The sequence below is a fragment of the Chenopodium album genome, chromosome 5, assembly GCF_948465745.1.
Source record: "Chenopodium album chromosome 5, dcCheAlbu1.1, whole genome shotgun sequence".
Classification (NCBI taxonomy): Eukaryota; Viridiplantae; Streptophyta; class Magnoliopsida; order Caryophyllales; family Amaranthaceae; genus Chenopodium; species Chenopodium album.
The window spans coordinates 2658330-2678666 of record NC_137838.1 but is presented as its reverse complement, the minus strand read 5'-3'; the positions used below and the strand labels follow the sequence as shown (position 1 = coordinate 2678666).

Sequence of the window (20337 nt, the reverse complement as noted above, 5' to 3'; positions counted from 1 at the left end):
AATCAGTAAAAATAATTTCAATTCAGCAATAATTTAAGTTCAACAAAAATAATTTTAGTTCAGTAAAAATAATTTCAGTTCAGCAAATATAAGGTGAAGTGAACAGGACCTAACACGAGATCAAGTGTTGACTGATTGAGATTTATACAATCAAAATGTTAACTCCGTTCTTTCTTGCAGATTTATTAAGTTTTTTAGAGGGCGAACAAGAAATTAAGGTTGTGTTGAACATTAGTTTCATAGAACTCTTAAAAGGCCTGTAATCTAATTAAAGAAAATTAATTAAGTTACATAATTCAGACTTTTTAACTTTGAAAGATACTTAATATATATAGTAATATACTAGACATCTTAATATTCCTGTACATAACAGAGAAACAGGTAAAATTCCTAGACAGTATTCCTTTTGTACAGAAAAATGATACTCATTTTGCTCATCTCTTCATTAGTGAACTAAGAGAAAATCCCACTATTAGACATGTAAAATCCACTAAAAGAGCCATCTCCAGCAGAATAATCCATGAAATTACTTCCTAATGCACTTTGTTCTTGAAACTTCAATGGAAAATCCAGCATCCCCTTCTGCATAACATCTCCTACATCCTGGCTGTACATGTCACTGCTCGACGTTGAAGCAACTTCATTAAACCCGAAACCATGGATAAAATCACCCTGCTGTTTCTCTGCTATGAAACCAAAACCATTCTTAACAGAAGTTGGTTGCTGATAACTTAGCCCATTTTGTCCTACAGTGTAGTCATTCGGAAGCCAGTCAGCAAAAACTAGTCTAGGTAAGATGTTTTCGTGTCCTTGTACTTGTTCTCCACTATCAAGAAGTTCAAGTACACCCCTTGAAGCTTTGCTTGATTGATTCATACAAGAACCATTTTCTTCTGTGTTAGAGATTGCGAATTTATGTTTCGCAATATTAGCTTCAGTATCAGCAGAGTCCCCTGCTCTTTTCTTCAAGTAAGAGTGCCAGTAATTCTTTATCTCATTGTCAGTTCTTCCAGGCAAATGCTTTGCTATTTGAGACCATCTGCTCAATTACATAGAAAAAGTTACACTCGAAACGTAATAGTGCATATAATACAGGCAATATAGTTATGAAATTCTACCAAATAGACCCATTCTTTATGAAATTCTACCAAAGACAAGGTTGTTGGTGCAACCATGACATATTCACAGTAATTCTTGCTATAACACTTCAAACAGAATTACAAAAATGTCTTTTTCGGATATTCTTAGATATTTTCCATATGATAAGGACATATCCTAGGGAACCAATGAAAGGTTACATCCTAATAAACCGAATTCAATATTTTAATCCCGCTTACATCTTTATTAAACTTTTTAGAGCAGTTGAAATGATCAAAAGTTAGACTAACACAATTGAATAATACATCATAACTTTATTCTACTTGCATATGATTAAGCATCTTTTCAAAGATGAAATTGAGATGAGTTCTGAACTTACTTGTTCCCTAAGGTTTGGTGAAGGGTCAGAATCATTCCTTCTTCTTGAGTGCTAAACATGCCTCGTTTTAGTCCCGGTCTCAAGTAATTAATCCATCTTAATCTGCAGCTCTTTCCATTCCTTTGCAGCCCTATATTAGAACAGCTAGTGATCAGTATAACTGCCTCACATGGCTCACTTAACATAAGTAGTAAAATTATCATTAAATTCATGATAACGAACTTTTGTTAGATTAGAAATTTAGCCACCATGTCAGATACATGCACCTTGTTATTAATCAGATATCCTAAATTCACTTAAATTGCTAAAAGGTTGTAAGGTATACGAAAATAAACAATTTGATTAATATTCTCAAAAAAGTTGTAAGGCTATAAGAATAATCTATTACACAAGTGTTTCATATGAGCGTATTCTGCTTCAAAAATCATCCAATCAATTCTGAAGTATGTTACTCGGATTTTGCATTTCACTTCAAAAATCATATCAGAGTACACTTTTTTTTGAACCAAAAACAGGACAATTTTCATTAAATTGAGAGCTTAGACAGATTCAAAAAACAACCATATGACTAATTCTCAGTTTTACAAGAGCAATGACCCTTAAACAAGTTCTATGAAGTTCATTCATTTCAACGAGTCTATAATAAACTGCAAAACTTACCAGCATTGAGGGGCACAGAACTCCAGCAACCAATGCCATGCTGAAGAATGTAGTCTTTAAGCCTTTGATCTTCTTCAGGTGACCATAAACCTTTCTTGTGCTTCTTTGTTAGCTTTTCTGAAGGCTTTAACCCCATTTTCGCGAATAAGAAAGAACGTAAACAAGGGTGAATGATGAGGAAAGTAGAAGACAGCCAACTCTTGGGTTGGAATATGAAGCAAATTAAAGCTGACTTACAGCCAACAATTCTCTATTATAAAAGAAAGGAAAAGAGGCAATGAGATTATTGTATCTTTAGTTGTCATTTAGCAAAAAGAATCATGTTTATAAAATTTCTTACTATTAAATTAGTATACAACAAAACAAATGCTACTTGTCTCTAGTTTGTTAAAAAGCCATTGAAAAAATCATTTTTTTGGATACCTATTTTTAATAGGGGAATTTTACAGCAGAGTAATTTTTCATTAGCCTTTGGACCACCAAAAACTTAGTCTTTGCTTAAGATTCCTTACACATTTTCAAACTTAACTAGAAAAACATTATAAATAATGAGAAATTAGGCTGCAGAAATCAATTAACTATATGTTTTTCTCATTTAAGAATTAAGATTCTAATTGGCAACTTAACTATTGAAGAATCATAACAGTATTTTAGTTGCATACTTGAGGTAGTTTTCAAGATTATGTCAGTGCAGCATTTTGATTACTATGTTATTATGTAAGAAGGAATCAAATACTTAAATAAATTCTACTAGATCATAGACAGAGTTACAGCTTATGTTACTCATGTATCATTATAAAAGATGGTCACAAGGATACCTATCTAACTGTCAAACTCGGCCATCTTACTCATGTCGAAATCTGAAAGGTCTAACAAGGGTACTTAAGGTGTAAAAACGAGTCCGGAATGATGCAAAAAAGAAAGTGACTAAATAAGGGGGGTGATCATGAAATTTCATAGGAATATATAGAATTTTAACTCGAGAAATATAGTATGTAGGTAAAGAAATACATGATTTGTAGTTCAACAATTATTTAAAGATATCTCCCTTGTTATGATTGTAATTAATGAATAGAACAAAGACTTGATGCAATAATAAACATATAATCATTGTTGATAATTAAGAAGAATCAATTAATTTGGTCTAAATTAATCATAGGAAGCCGACAATGATTACATAAAAGGCTCATACAAATGACACCCTTTGGGTTTTTAAAACAAACTTGCTGAATGACAGGCCTAAACTTTATTTGCAGGATGACAACTGCACATTATTTTACTAATGGAAACTTGCTGACAACCTAATTTTACATATAATTGTTTATAGAATTATTAATAAGAGCATGATTTGTATTATCATACAATAAACCTCTTATATTCTGCATAATTTGCACTTAAAATATTAGATCAGCCTGTCCACTGCATAGCTACATAATCTGGTCAACTTCTACAAGTTCGCTCAAACTCTTCATATCACCTCAAATACCCTTGTCGGTCGTACTACCTCTATCATAGATATGGAAATTATACATAATGGACTATAAATTTGCATATTTTTCATGAAATAGCCGAGTCTAACACCTAAAGATGTAGTCTTGTTGGCCATTACTAGCCGAGTTTGAGTATCTTATATTTTTCCAAGAACCAATTTAATTTTTTTATCCTTCTCTTTAGCTTCATTTTATTACCCTTTATCTAAACTTATTCGGAGTACTCCATAAATATTTTTACTTGACATAAAAGGAACAAACTCGAATTGTAAGAGTTCCTGTTTCTTCCTATATGAAGGATATCAACAGCAGTGAGCTCTTAGTTCAATTCTACGAGTAGAGTCAGAAAATAAAAAATAAAAAAATTGGTTTACATCTTGAAGATATGAAAATCTTTCCTTCATATTCAATCAAAAAATATTAATCTTGTTTGTCCGTCATAACAGAACAGAAATCTCAATGATGTCATATATTGACAAAAAAACTACAATCTGAAATTAAGATGGCTAAGCCAAACAAGGTATTACATCACATAATAAAATAGGGAGTTGGTTATGACTTCAAATTGACTGGAATATATCATAATGTTTGTCTTACCAAAATAAATAAATATGTACATAATAATATTGAATTAAAAAATGCAAGTAAACCACATTACATTTTGATCAGGGTAAACTAAAGCATATGATAGTATAGCCAGATAAGGTATCTATTATGTAAAGCACTAATGTCTTGTTACATGAACTAATCAAGGCATTACCTCCTAGATTATGAGGGCATATTAGGAACCATAATTATGAACCAATATATAGAATATTAAGAAAGGTGACAACTTTTTCCGCACTTTATAAAGTAGTAGGTGTGACTATTTAGGATACAATTTATAATGGTTCAAGAAAACTCAAGCATCAATTTCTATTAAAATGATAGGTGGGGCTGATTCCATCATCAGAAATCTATTTACAAGCTGATTGGATAACAAACTACTACTATATTGCCAAAAATAAAATAGACTTTTACTCCCACAAGTTGTAAATCAAGATTCTGTGATGTATTATCCTGTTTTCAGCTAAAATATTTTATCTATGCTTCCTACCAAAATACATATATCAAGTAAAGGATTTGTTTTAACTTCCATACATTACATAATTGATTACTTACAGAAGTACAGTAAGAACAATCATTATCTTGATGATCTCAATTAACGCAAAGTAAGGCATGATTAAGACTGATTAAGATGGCTCTAAATAATTAACTTAATTCCACTGATTATATATTAGACTTTTATTATCAGCAGTCGAAAGTTCACGAATATAACTTGTTTCTTTAACCATACAAGTATTAGATAATTATGGGGTATAAAGTTTAACTAAAAAAAAAAAACTATTGATTTCATTAAGTCTTATCTAATTAGCACCAGTAAAGTTTATATAAACAGATTATGCCAGCGCTTTCAATGAAATGAAGCATGGTTTTACAACTAACTTTTTGGATAAAGATTATGATAATACAGCTCAAATGTCAACTGAATGATTGAGTGAGCATAAGCAAGAATCATATGGTAGTTTGTACAGCTTGGACTGCTTTACTTTACCCTAGAGAAAACATAGTATATCAACTCTTTATCTTCCTTAATATATGTGTATATTATATAGATATAAAATACTAGTAATAAAAAGTACTCGTATATTCTTAATTATTCCCTCTATTCTTTTTTGTTATTCATATTTGGAAGAATCAAAAGCCCAAAAATATGAAGAAAAAAAAGAATGGAAGGGTTGTTTTCTCATCAATTATTAGAAGATTATGGTTTTCATGAATGCCAATTAAAATGAATGCCAATCACTACGAATATTTCTAAGATTTATAGACTTGTGTAGGCTTAGGCTAGCCACGCTATTTGGACACAAGAACCCATAAAATGAAGTGTTGGAGTGTCATACCCCATATTGAAGTGTCAAGGATCTAAAGCAGGTACGTGAGGTTAAACGAAGAGTATCAATTAGAACACATCATTACAACAGTAAATTCATCAAATATAAACCTTATGCAAGAAGCTTGGTAGCATATTCCTTGAAATATACTTTGCTATAATATAACCAGTTTAATCTTTTGATCTGTGAGTGTGTTAAACTTCTTTGTTCATCCCCATGACATTCACAATAGTACAACACCTTGCATATTTATGTTCACCTGATTCCTGACATACCAAGAGGATGCTGTAGCAAAGCATATTCTGAATATTTGCACAAAACAAGTTATCGAGCTAGAATTCTCAACCAGGATCAGGCATTGCCCAGAATTTCGAAAAATACCGGTAACAAACAAAGATATCATCAATAAGCAAAACAGATATCCTCCCTACCTCTTTCATGACCAGTCATTACAATAGCAGAACCATTTGATCTGCCAAAAAACAGCTACTGTAAAAGTCGCCACAGTTTCTGTATAACATACTATGCAAATACTACCCTGCCTTGTTGTATACTAATCTAACAACAGTTCAAGAATGTGTCAGGAAATTAAGAATAACTACCTGACACAAGGAACTGGTCCCAAATATTCCCGAGCACAGATGACGAATCTAATTAACAAGTCTCCAATTAGTGATAAGTAAAGGTTAAGAGTAACTTCCGATATTTGAATGAGAATAAAGGCCTTGGACTTTCGCAGTGAACTTATAATTTCTATCTCAGGTAACTGTTGGAAGCAAGAATTCCATGGACCCAGGATAATCTCAGGGAGAGATCATTTTAAACTGGAATCTTGACAGCTGCTGTGGAATGGAGGATAAGACAGGTCCGTATCTCTGTCATCAAACAAAGAACTCATATCAGAACACTTTAATTTCAATTATCAGATTTCATATGATGCTTTTTTGATGTTTCCAAACTTGGAAGGGGGAATGAGTTTTACGGGAATAGCTGAGTAGGGGAGAGGGTAGATGAGTAGGGGAGAGGGTAGAGAACCTTTGCACCTTTGCAAAGTTCAAGAGCTATGATAGAGGAATTTTAGACTATGGCCCTGTGCCCTGTCCTATTCATCTGACTAATTATATACTTATATTGGAATTATATTCAGTGGCGGACCTACACGTGTGCACACTGGGTCACGTGACTCAGCAGTGCCAAAAAAAAAAAATTAAAAAAAAAAACAAAAAAAAACAAGAAAAAACAAAAAAACAAGAAAGAGCGGCTGAACGACAAAGCACAAAGGCCCAAAACGCGTGAAAGAAAGAACGGAAACCTCACAACCCTAAATCCCTCTCTCGCAATCTCGCATTTGCCGCTACTTCGCCGGAGCAGCCAACCACGCCGGAGCAGCCTACCTTCAGTCTTCACACGTTCATCCGTTCGTCCCTTTCGTCGTTCAAACAACAGTTCATTCGTTCGTGGAACGGTGGAATCGTGGTTCGTCGTTCATCCCTAAGGCCCGACTCGGCCGACTGCCCGACTGGACGGCGCCCTCACCCCTCGGATTCTCAGATCTACGCCAGTAACACTACCGAGCACGACGAGCAGCCGTCTGTCTAGCACGGACCACCGAATCGGTGCTTTGAAGGCAGGCGCCAGCAAGCAGTGAAGCAGCAAGGTATTTACTAATTTACACCTTTTAATTTGTTTTGTTAATTATAAATTTGTATAATTTTAGTCATTTGATTGATTAAATTGAACTGAATTGTTGATTTGTTGTTCATTTTTGTGTTAATTACTTAATTAATTATAATTTCAGATTTTCAGTCATTTATAAATTATAATTTCATAGTCTTGATCTCTTGAAAATTTGAAATTGACAAAATGACAGGTTGTTGGCATTGTTGCTTGTTGTAATTTGTAAATCTTGTAATGTTGTTCATTGTGGATTTGTGGTGTGGATTTGTGGTGTTGAAATGCAGAATTGTTGATTAGGTGGTCATTTGATTCAGATTTGATTGATATTTGAATGTATTATGTGTATTCAAATGAACTGAAATTGTGTAATGTGTATATATGAATGTATTATGTGTATTCAAATGAACTATATTTGCAATTACAAATGAGTTGAATGTGGCTTTACAAAAACATGATCAAGATATTGTTAATGCAATGGCCATGGTTAACGTAACCAAGACTAATTTGCAAGAGTTGAGAGATGAAGGATGGGATTCCTTTATGGAAAAGATCTTGTCTTTCACAACCAAATATGAGATTGAGGTTCCAGATATGAATACGACATATGTTGTTCCCGGGAGAAGGATGTTTAGAGGTAAGCGTCCGGGAGTGTCAAATCTTCATCATTTTCGAGTTGAGGTGTTTATTATTGTCATTGATCTTCAGTTACAAGAGCTTGAAAATCGATTTCCCGAGATAAGTAAAGAACTTCTTGCGTGTATGTCTTGTTTTAGTCCAGTTAATCGGTTCTCTTCTTTTAACAAAGTTAAATTGACCAAGCTAGCAACATTCTATCCAAATGAATTTTCAAGCTCGGAATTGATTTACTTTAAACACACACTTCAAAATTACTTTATGGCCGTTAGAGATGATGAAAGGTTTTGGAATTTGAAGAGTCTTAGTGAATTGTCAAAGAAACTCGTTGAGACGGGATTGTCCGAAACTCATAGTAGAGTATACTTGCTTTTGAAGTTGGTGTTGGTTCTCCCCGTTGCAACGGCAAGTGTTGAAAGAGTGTTTTCTGGTATGACGATCGTGAAAGATAAATTGCGTAATAGCATGGGAGATCAAATGTTGAATGATTGTTTGATTACTTTTCTAGAAAGTGATTTGTTTTCGAATGTTAAAATAGATCACATTATTGATCGATATCAAAATATGAAAACTCGTCGTGAACAATTGTAATAGTTTATTGTACTATGTGATTGTAATATATTATTTGTAGTACTTTTAGTTTGTAAGATGAATTATTTAGGTACTATTTGGTTGTAGTATGGATTATTTTTGTTTGATTGAATGATTGAAATGAAGGTGGTTGTCATATATATATTTTTGTTAGTATTTTTGGATTCGAATTTTTTTTTTTTTTCCTTTTACAGGTGATCAATTATTCAGGGTGACTCACAAGGACGGAAATCCTGGATCCGCCACTGATTATATTTAATGATTAATAGAGTTTAGCTAACTGAAACTGTTACTTGTTACATATAGGGGCTCAAAAATTTTCTATCAAGGTGTAGAGAACAATGCATACATGGTCAAACTGAAAAACACCAAGTATATGACAAACCTAGGGTGGACTACTGACAGGGATCTCGATATCACATAAATAAAGCCAAGACCATTTTTACAAGACTACATGTCTATCAATTACTAACACACCATAACTTATTAGGAGTAATTTATAAATTGATTATATTGAAACATAACAGATCCACATGATAGATGATTCAGCATACTAATTATCCCTTTTTTTTTCTTTTTTTTTTTTCCAAGAAAAGGGTAATTACAAACAGAGGAGACATAACATATATTAACAAGAGAAAATTTACTTTAAGATATCTATATGGCCAAAATTTTACCCCTTGTCTAAAGCTCTATCCATTTAATGATGAATTGACAAAAGCACAGGTGCAAGAGGCATATCTATTAAATGCAGTACTGGATACTAATGTTACCCCTCAAGCTAATATAGTACAAGGTTTCAGAGGCTGAGACATTCTAGGCACGAAAATTTTAGAGAGTAGTTCCTTTGAATAAAAAAGATAAGACCAGAGGAGACTTATATCAGATTCCTGACATTGGTAAATGACTCGGCAGAGACCTCAGGATGGGTATTCAATGACATTTAATTCTTGCTTTTGCGCTGAATGTTTATATGCACCTACTTTAGCGCAGCCTTGTTGCAGACGAGGCATAAGCCTTGCCTGCAGGTAATGCCTTAGCCTTGTGCCTTACGAATAAACTTCAGTGTAGGATGATGCATATGTCTTTGCTAACATAGAAAGCTGGTCATTGATCTTCAACTTTCACAGGATTCAGTCTTTTAAAGTCCCAGAAGTATCTTACTATTCCCCAAACTCCTGACCAAGGTTGATAAATTTTGGTTGTTTGATTGATATTATGTCACAATATTCTTGAAGAAACGAGTAAAGAAAAGAGGATGAGACATCCTCCACAAGAGAAAGGCGCTTAAGGCTATGTTGAAAACTGGCAAAGGACCCACAGGTGCACAAAAGGAGCAAGATACACCAAATGATGGAGTAAAGCATGAACTTCTAGCTCTCATAAACAGCATGTCCGGCTTCTTTGAGTAATTAAATGATTATAAAGATGCTCATCAAACATAGCATAAGGAAGAACTCATTAAATCATGTACAAATAAAAACACTTTCCAGAACTGTGGCTTATAGATTTATAATTTCAGCAGTAAGCTTCTTGTTTTAATCAGTCTCATGACCGACTTGGTCTCCCAAGACAAAATGCTTTGATCAACAATAATAAGGTGGTCTAAATTGCATTAAAGGTGATTTGAAATTGGGTCACAACAATTTGGGTTTAATTTAGGTCGGGTCAATAACAAGTCGAGTTAATTTTGAGTCAAGTTAGTAACAGATGTGGTTGAATTTTTGGGTTGGGTAAGTAATAGGTATGATAAAATTCGGGTTGGGTCAATAACAAGTCGGGTTGAATTTGGGTCAGGTCAATAACAAGTCAGGTTGATTTCAGGTCGGGTTCGTAACAAGTTAGGTTAAATTCGGGTCGGGTTAGGAACGGGTCGGGTTAAATTCGGGTTTACACGGGTTAAAACGAGTTTGGGTCAATTTCGATTCAAGTCGGGTTTGGTGCAAGTTAATTAAATTGGCCGTTGAAAACCGATAAATTGGTGCAAGTTGTAAACCGGTAAATTGGCCGTTTAAAAGCAAATTGAATGGTTCCACACACCCAATTGGACTCCCGGAGGGTATTAGGGACCATGGTAAACATTTCGGCAATTTTAATTTCCAGACGAAAAAAAGTCAAAAAATTCCAAAATTGAAGGCTAATATCCACGCTTTTTGAGAAATTTTTGAGGTTTCGGGGCCTAGTGTCGAAATGTATTGAAATTCTATGGGATACATCTCAGGGTCATTTAATGCCATTTGGAATCATATATGATCATTATTTGTTATCGTAAATGTTCTTTGTAGACTTGAGTTAATGAAATCAGTGCAAGTCATAAACCGGTAAATAGGCTGTTTAAAGGCAAATTGGATGGTTTCACCCACCCAATTGGACTCCCGAAGGGTATTAGGGACCATGGTAAACATTTCGACAATCATTATTTCCGGGCAAAAAAAAGGTCTACAATTTCCAAAATTAAAAGCTAATATCCACACTTTTTGAGAAATTTTAAAGGTTTCGAGGTCCGTTATCGAAAAGCCTTAATATTCTAGGGAATACATCCCGGGGTCATATAATGTCGTTTGGAACCATATATGATCACTATTTGTTGTCATAAGTGTTTGTGGTAGACTTGAGTTAACGAAATCGATGCAAGTTGTAAATCGGTAATTGGTCGTTTAAAGGCAAATTGGATGGTACCACCCACCCAATTGGACTATCGAAAGGTATTAGGGATCATGGTAAACATTTCGGCAATTTTTATTTTCTGGCGAAAAAAAGCAAAAAATTCCAAAATTAAAGGCTAATGTCCACACTTTTTGAGAAATTTTGGAGGTTTTGGGGGCCGATGTCCCAAAGTCTTAAGAATTTAGGGAATACATCTGAGGAAATATAATGCCGGAACCATATATGATTATTATATGTTGTCATAAATGTTAGTGGTAGGCTTGAGTTAATGAAATAGGTGCCGGTAAATTGGTCGTTTAAAGGCAAATTGGATGGTTCCACCCACCGAATTGGACTCCCAAAGGGTATTAGGGACCATGGTAAACATTTCGGCAATTTTTATTTTCGAGAGAAAAAAGTCAAAAAATTCCAAAATTAAAGGCTAAGATCCATGCTTTTTGAGAAATTTTGGAGGTTTCGAGGCCCGGTGTCGAAAAGCCTTGAAATTTTAGGGGATACATATCGGGGTCATATATTGTCGTTTGTAACCATTTATGAACATTACATGTTATCATAAATGTTCGTGGTAGGCTTGATTTAATGAAATCGGTGCAAGTTGTAAAGCGGTAAATTGATCATTTAAAGGCAAATTGGATGGATACACCCACCCAATTGGACCCCCGGAGGGTATTAGGGATCATGGTAAAAACTACGGAAATTTTATTTCCGGGCGATAAAAAGTCAAAAAATTTCAAAATTGAAGGCTATATCCATGCTTTTTGAAAAATTTATGAGGTTGGGTACGGTGTCGAAAAATCTTTAGATTTTAGGGAATAGATATCGGGGTCATTAAATGCCGTTTGGAACCAAATATGATCATTATATGTTGTCATAAATATTCGTGGTAGGCTTGAATTAATGAAATCGGTGCAAGTTGTAAATCGGTAAATTGACCGTTTAAAGGCAAATTGGATAGTTTCACCCACCCAATTGGAATCCCGGAGCACATTAGTGACCATGGTAAACATTTCGGCAGTTTTTATTTCCGGACGAAAAAAGTTAAAAAAAATTCCAAAATAAAAGTCCAATATCCACGTTTTTTTGAGAATTTTTCGAGGTTTTGGGGCCGGAACGAAAAGTCTTGAAATTTTAGGGAATACTTATCGGGGTCATATATTGTCGTTTGGAACCATATATGATCATTATTTGTTGTCATAAATGTACGTGATAGGCTTGAGTTAATGAAATCAATGGAAGTTGTAAACCGATAAATTAGCCATTTAAATGCAAATTGGATGGTTCCACCCATCCAATTGGCCTCCCAAAGGCTATTAGGGGCCATAGTAAACATTTCGGCAATTTTAATTTCCGGACGAAAAAAAAAAAATCAAAATATTTCAAATTTAAAGTATAAGATCCATGCTTGTTGAGAAATTTTGGAGATTTCGAGGCCCAGTGTCGAAAAGCCTTGAAATTTTAGGATTACGTCTCGGGCTCATATAATGCCGTTTGGAACCATATATGATCATTATATGTTTTCATATATGTTCGTGGTAAGCTTGAGTTAATGAAATCGATGCAAATTGTAAACCGGTAAATAGGTCGTTTTAAGGCAAATTGGATGGTTCCACCCACACAATTGGACTCCCGGAGGGTATTAGGGACCATGGAAAACATTTCGGCACTTTTTATTTACTGGAGAAAAAAGGTCAAAAATTCAAAAATTTAAAGGCGGATCATTTTTTAGAAAATTCAAAAATCCACGCTTTTTTAGAAATTTCGGAGTCTTTGAGCCCGATCTCTAAAAGTCTTGAAATTCTAGGGAATACATCACAGGGTCATCATATAATGTCGTTTGGAACCATATGTGATCATTTTTTGTTGTCATAAATGTTCGTTGTAGGCATGAGTTAATGAAATTGATGCAAGTTGTAAACCTATAAATTGGTCGTTTAAAGGCAAATTGGATGCCTCCACTCACCCAATTGGACCCCCGGAGGGTATTAGGAACCATGGTAACCATTTCGGCAATTTATATTTCCAAACGAAAAAAAAGTCAAAAAATTCCTAAATTGAAAACTAATATTTACGCTTTTTGAGAAATTTCGAAGGTTTCGGGAACTAGTGTCGAAAAGAAATGAGATTTTTTTAGATACATCTCGGGGTCATATAATGACGTTTGAAACCATAAATGACCATTATATGTGGCCATAAATGTTCGTGGTAGGCTTGAGTTAATGAAAACAGTGCAAGTTGTAAACCGTTAATTTGGCCGTTTAAATGCAAATTGGATGGTTCCACCTATCTAATTGGACTACCAGGGGGTATTAGGAACCATGGTAAACATTTTGGCAATTTTATTTCCAGGCGAAAAAAGTAAAAAAAATCCAAAATTAAAGGCTAATATCCACGTTTTGTTGAGGAATTTTTGAGGTTTCAGAACACGATGTCGAAAAACTATGAGATTATAGGGGAAACATCTCGGGGTCATATAATACTTTTTTAAACCATAAATGAACATTATATGTTGTCATAAATGTTCGCGGTAGACTTGAGTTAATGAAATCGGTGCAAGTTGTAAACCGGTAAATTCACCATTTAAAGGCAAATTGGATTGTTCCACCCACCTAATTGAACTTCCGCAAGGTATTAGGGACCATGGTAAATATTTCGGCAATTTTTATTTTCGGGTGAAAAAAAGTTAAAAAATTCCAAAATTGAATACTAATATCCACGCATTTTGCGAAATTTTTAAATTTAAGGGAATACATCTTGGTGTCATATAATGCCGTTTGAAACCATATATTATTATTATATGTTGTCATAAATGTTCGTGATAGGCTTGAATAAATGAAATCAGTGCAAGTTCTATATCGGTAAATTTGTTGTTTAAAGGCAAATTGGATGGTTCCACCCACCCAATGGGACTCCCGAGGGGTATTAGGGACCATCGTAAATATTTCGTCAATTTCTATTTTCGGGCCAAAAAAAGTAAAAAAATTCCAAAATTAAAGGCTAATATCCACGCTTTTTGAGAAATTTTGGAGTTTTCGGGTCCCGCCGTCGAAAAGCCTTAAGATTTTAGGGGATATATCTCGGGGACATATAATACCGTTTGGAACTATATATGATCATTATATGTTGTCATAAATGTTCGTGGTAGGCTTAAATAAATGAAATCGGTGCAATTTGTAAATCGGTATATTAGTCGTTTATAGGCAAATTGGATGGTTCCACCTACCCAGTTGGACTCCGGAAGGTAGTATGTACCATGGAAAACATTTTGGTAATTTTTATTTGCGGGCGAAAAAAAGTTAAAAAATTCAAAAATTGAAGGCAAATATCTACGTTTTTTTGAGAAATTTGGAGTCTTCAGGGGCCCGGTGTCTAAAAGTCTCTAAATTCTGGGGAATACATCTCGGGATCATATAATGTCGTTTGATACCATAAATGATCATTATATGTTGTCATAAATGTTTGTGGTAGGTTTGGGATAATGAAATCAGTGCAAGTTGTAAACAAGTAAATTGGCCGTTTAAAGGCAAATTGGATGGTTCCACCCACCCAATTGGAGTCTCGGAAGGTATAAGGGACCATGGTAACATTTCGACAATTTTTATTTCCGAGAAGATAAAAGTCAAAAATTTCCAAAATTGAAGGCTAATATCCACGCTTTTTGAGAAATTTGGAGTCTTCGGGGCCCGGTGTCTAAAAGTCTCTAAATTCTGGGAAATACATCTCGGGATATAATGTCGTTTGGAACCATAAATGATCATTATATATTGTCATAAATGTTCGTGGTAGGCTTGGGATAATGAAATCAGTGCAAGTTGTAAACTAGTAAATTGGTCGTTAAAAGGAAAATTGGATGGTTCCACCCACCCAATTGGAGTCTCGGAGGGTATAAGGGACCATGGTAAACATTTCGGCAATTTTTATTTTTGAAGGGATAAAAGTCAAAAAAATTCCAAAATTAAAGGCTAATATTCACGCTTTTTGAGAAATTTTGGAGGTTTCGGGGCCCGATGTCGAAAAGGCTAGAGATTTTAGGAGATACATCCTGGGGTTATATAATGTCGTTTGGACTTTGGAACCATATATGATAATTATATGTTTTCATAAATGTTCGTGGTAGGCTTGAATTAATGAAATCGATGCAAGTTGTAAATCGATAAATTGATCGTTTAAAGACAAATTGGATGGTTCAACCCACCGAATTGGATTCCCGGAGGTTATTAGGGACCATGGTAAACATTTCGGCAATTTTTATTTCCAGGCGAAAAAAAAGTAAAATATGAAAATTCATGCTTTTTGAAAATTTTGGGATGTTTTGAGGCTCGGGGTCGAAAAGTTTTGAGATTTTAGGGGATACATCTCCGGGTCATATAATGCCGTTTGGAACCATATATGATCATTATATGTTGTCTTAAATAATCGTAGTAGACTTGAGTTAATGAAATTCATGCAAGTTGTAAACCAGTATTTAAATTGGTCGTTTAAAGGCAAATTGGATGGTTCCACCCACCCAATTAGACTATCAGAGGGTATTAGGGACCATGAAAAAAGTCAAAAATTCCAAAACTGAAGACTAATATCCACACTTTTGAGGAATTTTGGAGGTTTCGGGGCCCGGTGTAGAAAAGTATTAATATTTTAGGGGATACATCTCGGGGTCATATAATGCCGTTTGGAACCATATATGATCATTATATGTTGTCATAAATGTTCGTAGTAGGCTTGAGTTAATTAAATTGGTGCAATTTGTAAACCGGTAAATTGGCCATTTAAAGAAAAATTGGATGGTTCCACCCACCCAATTGGTCTCCTAGAGGGTATTAGGGACTATGGTAAACATTTCGACAATTTTTATTTCTGAGCGAAAAAAAAAAAATTTCCAAAATTGAAGGCTAATATGATGCTTTTTGAGAAATTTCGAAGGTTTCAAGGCTAGTGTCGAAAAGAAATGAAATTTTAGGGGAACGCGCCGGGTTGAATTCAGCTGAGGTTAGTAACAAGTCGGGTTAAATTCGGATTTTGACGGGTTAAAACTAGTTTGGGTCAATTTCAGTTCAAATCGGGTTTTGTTTCAGGTCAATAATTTACGGGTTACATTCGGGTCGGGTCATCTCTAGGTCAGTTCATGTTCGGGTTCGGGTCTCACATACTCAGGTCAACTCGAGTCTAGGGTTGGTTTATGTCGGGTTTTGGTCACCATTTTTTCAAGTTTAGGTTGGTTAATAATCGGATTTGAGTCGGTATTTCAGGTCGGGTTAACTTTTGATAGCTCTAGTCTCATGCCTAGTTTGACTCATCTATTAATTAATATTAAAACAAAACGTGTTGATGTCATCAATTTCTTAAAGTGTCCTACATGTCAAGATATCATTAAAAAATTTCCCTCCAAATTTACTTATGATGTCATCAATTTATTTATTTATTTTATTTTATTTGCCCTTTCCTTTTACTTGCTAGATTTTAGGATTAAGTAGGTTTAAAACTAAAAATACGAAAGTTGACTTTGGCATCAATATTGTTGTATACTCACTAGTTTTTTGAATCTTTTCAATATACAACAATATAAGATATTGATAGCTAAAAATATACATTTTTTAAGCTTCTACTCTAAACATATAAGCTCAATAGATGATGAACAATTAAATATATTTTGTCTAACCATCATTTTAGAAAATTTTATATAACATTGTAGTAAATATTATAATGCAGCAATAAATAATGAACATTTTTTAAAAAAAGGATAATGTACATGTTTTTTTTTTTTAAATATTTATATACCATTTTTTTAAAAGCAAGCCAAGTTATTTTAAAATGATATCAACAACTAAATATATAAAAGAAAAATGAAAAATTTACTTATCATGCAACGCACGGGTACTATACTAGTAAAATTATAATCAGAGTTGTAAAAAAAAAGAAAAAAAAAAAAAAAACAGATATACTAATCTAAGAATTATAAAAACAGAACTGGTCTCATACCTGGACATTGTCATAGAGTTCAAACAAAGGCACGGCAAGAAGTTTCAAGTTTTTCGGCACAGCAAAGTACTCTCTCTCGGATAGATGAACAATGTAGAGTTTTTTGCACTCCTGCAGTACAGATATATGAATGCCAAAATGTTCAAAGAGCAAACCAGGATAACCTAAAATTGGTTCTCTTGCAGTTGACAACATTACAAAAATTAACCTGAGAAGAGATTTACCTTTGGTTTTGTAATATGAGGAGGGCAGTAGGGATACATAATAGTTTCAAAGTTTGGCCGCCACCAAACACCCACACACTCCCCTATCTGAAGTAGCCAAAATAAAAACCAATATTGAGCAGTTAAGACCAAAAAGAGAAAATAAAAACACTTTCCAGAACAAGTACAAAGGAATAACACCACCACCCCCCACCCCAAAAAAAAAATAAAAAAATAAAAATAAAAAAGCCACTACCTGCCATTCTGGATGTAGAGAAGGAGAGTTTGCAGCAAGCTTGCTGGATAATTTTCTTTTCAGACCCTCAATCTCTGCAACATCAGACATTATACTTCAAATCCCCAACAGAAATAAAGCGCAAGGCAAATGACATGCTCTTTTTTCATCGGGGGTGAGGGGTGGGGAGGGGGACATACCATTCTCGCCTGGCTTCAACCGACCACCAGGAAGTTTGCAGAACGTGTTTCCAATTTGGAGAAGAAGTATGTGTGGATGATTGTGCTCCTGTACCTGCAATACCAAACAACTTAATGCCAAAATGAACAAGCTATACAGTTTATTCTCGCATCCTTCTAATGGTTCTCCAAATTAATTCAGCAGGAAGATAACTTCAGAAGAAAAAGCAAAGTGATTCATTCCAATCATGCTTCACGCCAATTGATACATTTACTCAAAGAATAAAATATTATTGCTTTAACATTCATACCTGTAAACTTAATTAGTTTACATAAAAGCATGCAAACAAAAATAGAACACAAGCCCTTGTAGACTGTACAAAAGATTCCCCCCCCCCCCCAACACACCCAACAGTCTGAACTCTGAACCCTCATAGCTTAGGAAGTAATGATCTGAACAACACATTGATACCCAATGCAAAAATTAATCGTAAAAAGGCGTTAATCAACATCAAACTTTGATTCCTATAGATGTATGACTGTAAAGGGTGATTAAGTGATTTGACCTAAGGCAAACATCAATTGCTTTCATCACTAGAGTTCAAGAATTTACATAGCACATTCATTGTGCCCCATCAATCCAATAATGGAGAGAGAGGGAATTCGGAGCAAAAAGGAGTTTGGAATCATACCAGTAGAATTGCTTCCACACTTGTTCTCATACCCTCCTTCATGTAACTACAAGAAAAGGAGAAAAACAGCAAAATAATCAGGTCCACCAACAAATAACAACATCACAAACCTGAAATCTAAAGTTTCTACAAATAATCCAATTCACAATTCTGAATTCCAAGCCCTAACAATGTATCTAAATCTCCCAAACTTATCAATCCTTTGCAATGTACATACAGAAAAAACCCAATTCAAACCCCAGAAAAATACCGCCATTTTTTAACCAAATCAACAAAACAAAAACAAGAAATTGAAGAAACCCCAACAAAATTACTGCAATTTCACAGATGGGTCAAGGTTTATGCAGGGTTTTGAAACTGAAATTTAAAATTACAACAAAAAATAAAACCCAAAAAAAAGAGGAGAAAGAACACAAACTTGATTTTCATGCGAGCAAGGCGATCAGCAACAGAAGTATCTTTCTCCATCTTAGGCTCTTTGGTGCCGAAAGTGTAGCTTGATAAAGGGTATGTGTTTACAACCGGAACTGGGTTCAACATTTTCTCTCTCTTTCGGTAATTCAAGCTACCTCTTTCGCACAATTTCCCTTGATTTTTCTCCCTGATTTGCAGAGAGAAATCGAGTTTTTTTAGAGAAGAGAATGAGGGGGAAAGTAGTAAATCATGCAAGATTTGAGGGAAAAAAAGGGTTAATAGTAAAATTGAAAGAAACCCAGAGTTTATGGTGGTTTTAAAAAAAAGAAATGGGTGCTGGAAGGCCCTCGCAAATTTGGGAGTTGTTACCAAACCTTATAGGCTGCTTCTGGACCAAATATAAATGCATATTAGAAGAGTCTTGGACCCTAATTTGAATAGTAATTTTTTGTTTATGGATAAAGAGATTAGTGCATGTATGGGAATATGGGATGATATGTGACAAGGGCCGATATGCTCCAAAAAGCAGACATATCAGCCATATTGGCTTTTCGATACTTGGCACGTGGCAATTTTATCATTGACACTTGGCGAGAAAAGCCTTGCATGCCTTATAGCCACTTGTCATGAAATTTATTATAAATAGTAGATTAAGCTTCACTAAATGGTAAGCATTTATTACACACTCTCTCTCTTTCTCCCTACTTTCTCTCTCTTACTTACCTTCTCTCAAACACATTCTAACTTTACCATCGGAGTGGTTATCCCCGGATCACCCCGGGGCTAGCTAACTTCTGTTCATTGTGTAGGTTCCCAGCTTGCCGATAGGAGTATCAGGATCTCGGGTTCGGATTCTCGGGCTATCGGACCCAGACAGAAACAGTGCAATAATTAATTACGAAACAAATTTATTTTTTAGTACATAGGGGTATTTTGAGAGTAAGTTTTCCCAAAAATATTCGTTTTCAGTCGTAATTTTTGTAAAAAAAAAAAAAAATCGGTTTTAAAAGCACTAATCTAGCAAGGTGATGGACAACAACATTATTTTCCCTACTTGCAATTTTTACGGGGTAAAAGCTAGTCACACTATTACTCCATATGTTACCTGGTCTCATACTCTCATGTCAATAGTTGATAATGGTTTTTTTTCCATATATTTATGTAAACTAGGCGAAGCCTGTAAAATGATTTACCATCCTAGTAACTTATTAAATGAACTCGTGTTTTCATTTTTTTTTTTTTTATTTTTAAAACCATATTTGTTTTCATTTAATCAAAGAGAAATTACTTCAAACAAAAGTTATTAAGCTCCCACAAAGTTTAAATAAAAGCTCATAGTTTATTTAAGTTCAGGTAAATGAAAATCAACTTTTAAAAAGCTTAACAATATGTTAATTTGATTTGAAGCCCTACACGACCGAGTTGGAGACCTAGGCCATATTGCTATCACAAACTTTAAATAAAACGGATGTTCAGTAAATTACTGAACATCCATTATAAAGTGACAATAAA

General features: G+C 34.4%; 2 protein-coding genes across 2 annotated transcripts; both read right to left on the bottom strand.

Moving 5' to 3' along the window:
* Window positions 1-168: 168 nt before the first annotated feature.
* Window positions 169-2492, bottom strand: LOC145630048 (transcription factor LAF1-like). The gene is made up of 3 exons (XM_081682283.1): window positions 2138-2492; window positions 1478-1607; window positions 169-1039 (listed from the first exon to the last, which is right to left on the bottom strand). Exons 1-3 carry the CDS (start codon window positions 2271-2273, stop codon window positions 454-456), a joined length of 852 nt encoding a protein of 283 aa, XP_081538409.1. The 5' UTR covers window positions 2274-2492; the 3' UTR covers window positions 169-453.
* A 3466-nt stretch (window positions 2493-5958) lies between these two features.
* On the bottom strand, window positions 5959-19162 carry LOC145630047 (pre-mRNA cleavage factor Im 25 kDa subunit 2-like). The gene is made up of 7 exons (XM_081682282.1): window positions 18830-19162; window positions 18412-18457; window positions 17741-17834; window positions 17562-17635; window positions 17327-17413; window positions 17103-17213; window positions 5959-6436 (listed from the first exon to the last, which is right to left on the bottom strand). The coding sequence occupies exons 1-7, from the start codon at window positions 18949-18951 to the stop codon at window positions 6365-6367; spliced, it is 606 nt and encodes a 201-aa protein (XP_081538408.1). The 5' UTR covers window positions 18952-19162; the 3' UTR covers window positions 5959-6364.
* Between the last annotated feature and the right edge of the window lie 1175 nt (window positions 19163-20337).

Excerpts from the sequence above, each read along its gene's own strand:
- LOC145630048 (XM_081682283.1), bottom strand. The coding sequence starts at position 2,273 with ATGGGGTTAAAGCCTTCAGAAAAGCTAACAAAGAAGCACAAGAAAGGT. Across the intron at positions 1,608-2,137 it reads TTCTGTGCCCCTCAATGCTG|GGCTGCAAAGGAATGGAAAG; the intron begins GTAAGTTTTGCA and ends GTTCTAATATAG. Across the intron at positions 1,040-1,477 it reads CACCAAACCTTAGGGAACAA|ATGGTCTCAAATAGCAAAGC; the intron begins GTAAGTTCAGAA and ends GTAATTGAGCAG.
- LOC145630047 (XM_081682282.1), bottom strand. The coding sequence starts at position 18,951 with ATGTTGAACCCAGTTCCGGTTGTAAACACATACCCTTTATCAAGCTAC. Across the intron at positions 18,458-18,829 it reads CTTGCTCGCATGAAAATCAA|TTACATGAAGGAGGGTATGA; the intron begins GTTTGTGTTCTT and ends CTTTTCTTGTAG. Across the intron at positions 17,414-17,561 it reads CTCTACATCCAGAATGGCAG|ATAGGGGAGTGTGTGGGTGT; the intron begins GTAGTGGCTTTT and ends TGGCTACTTCAG.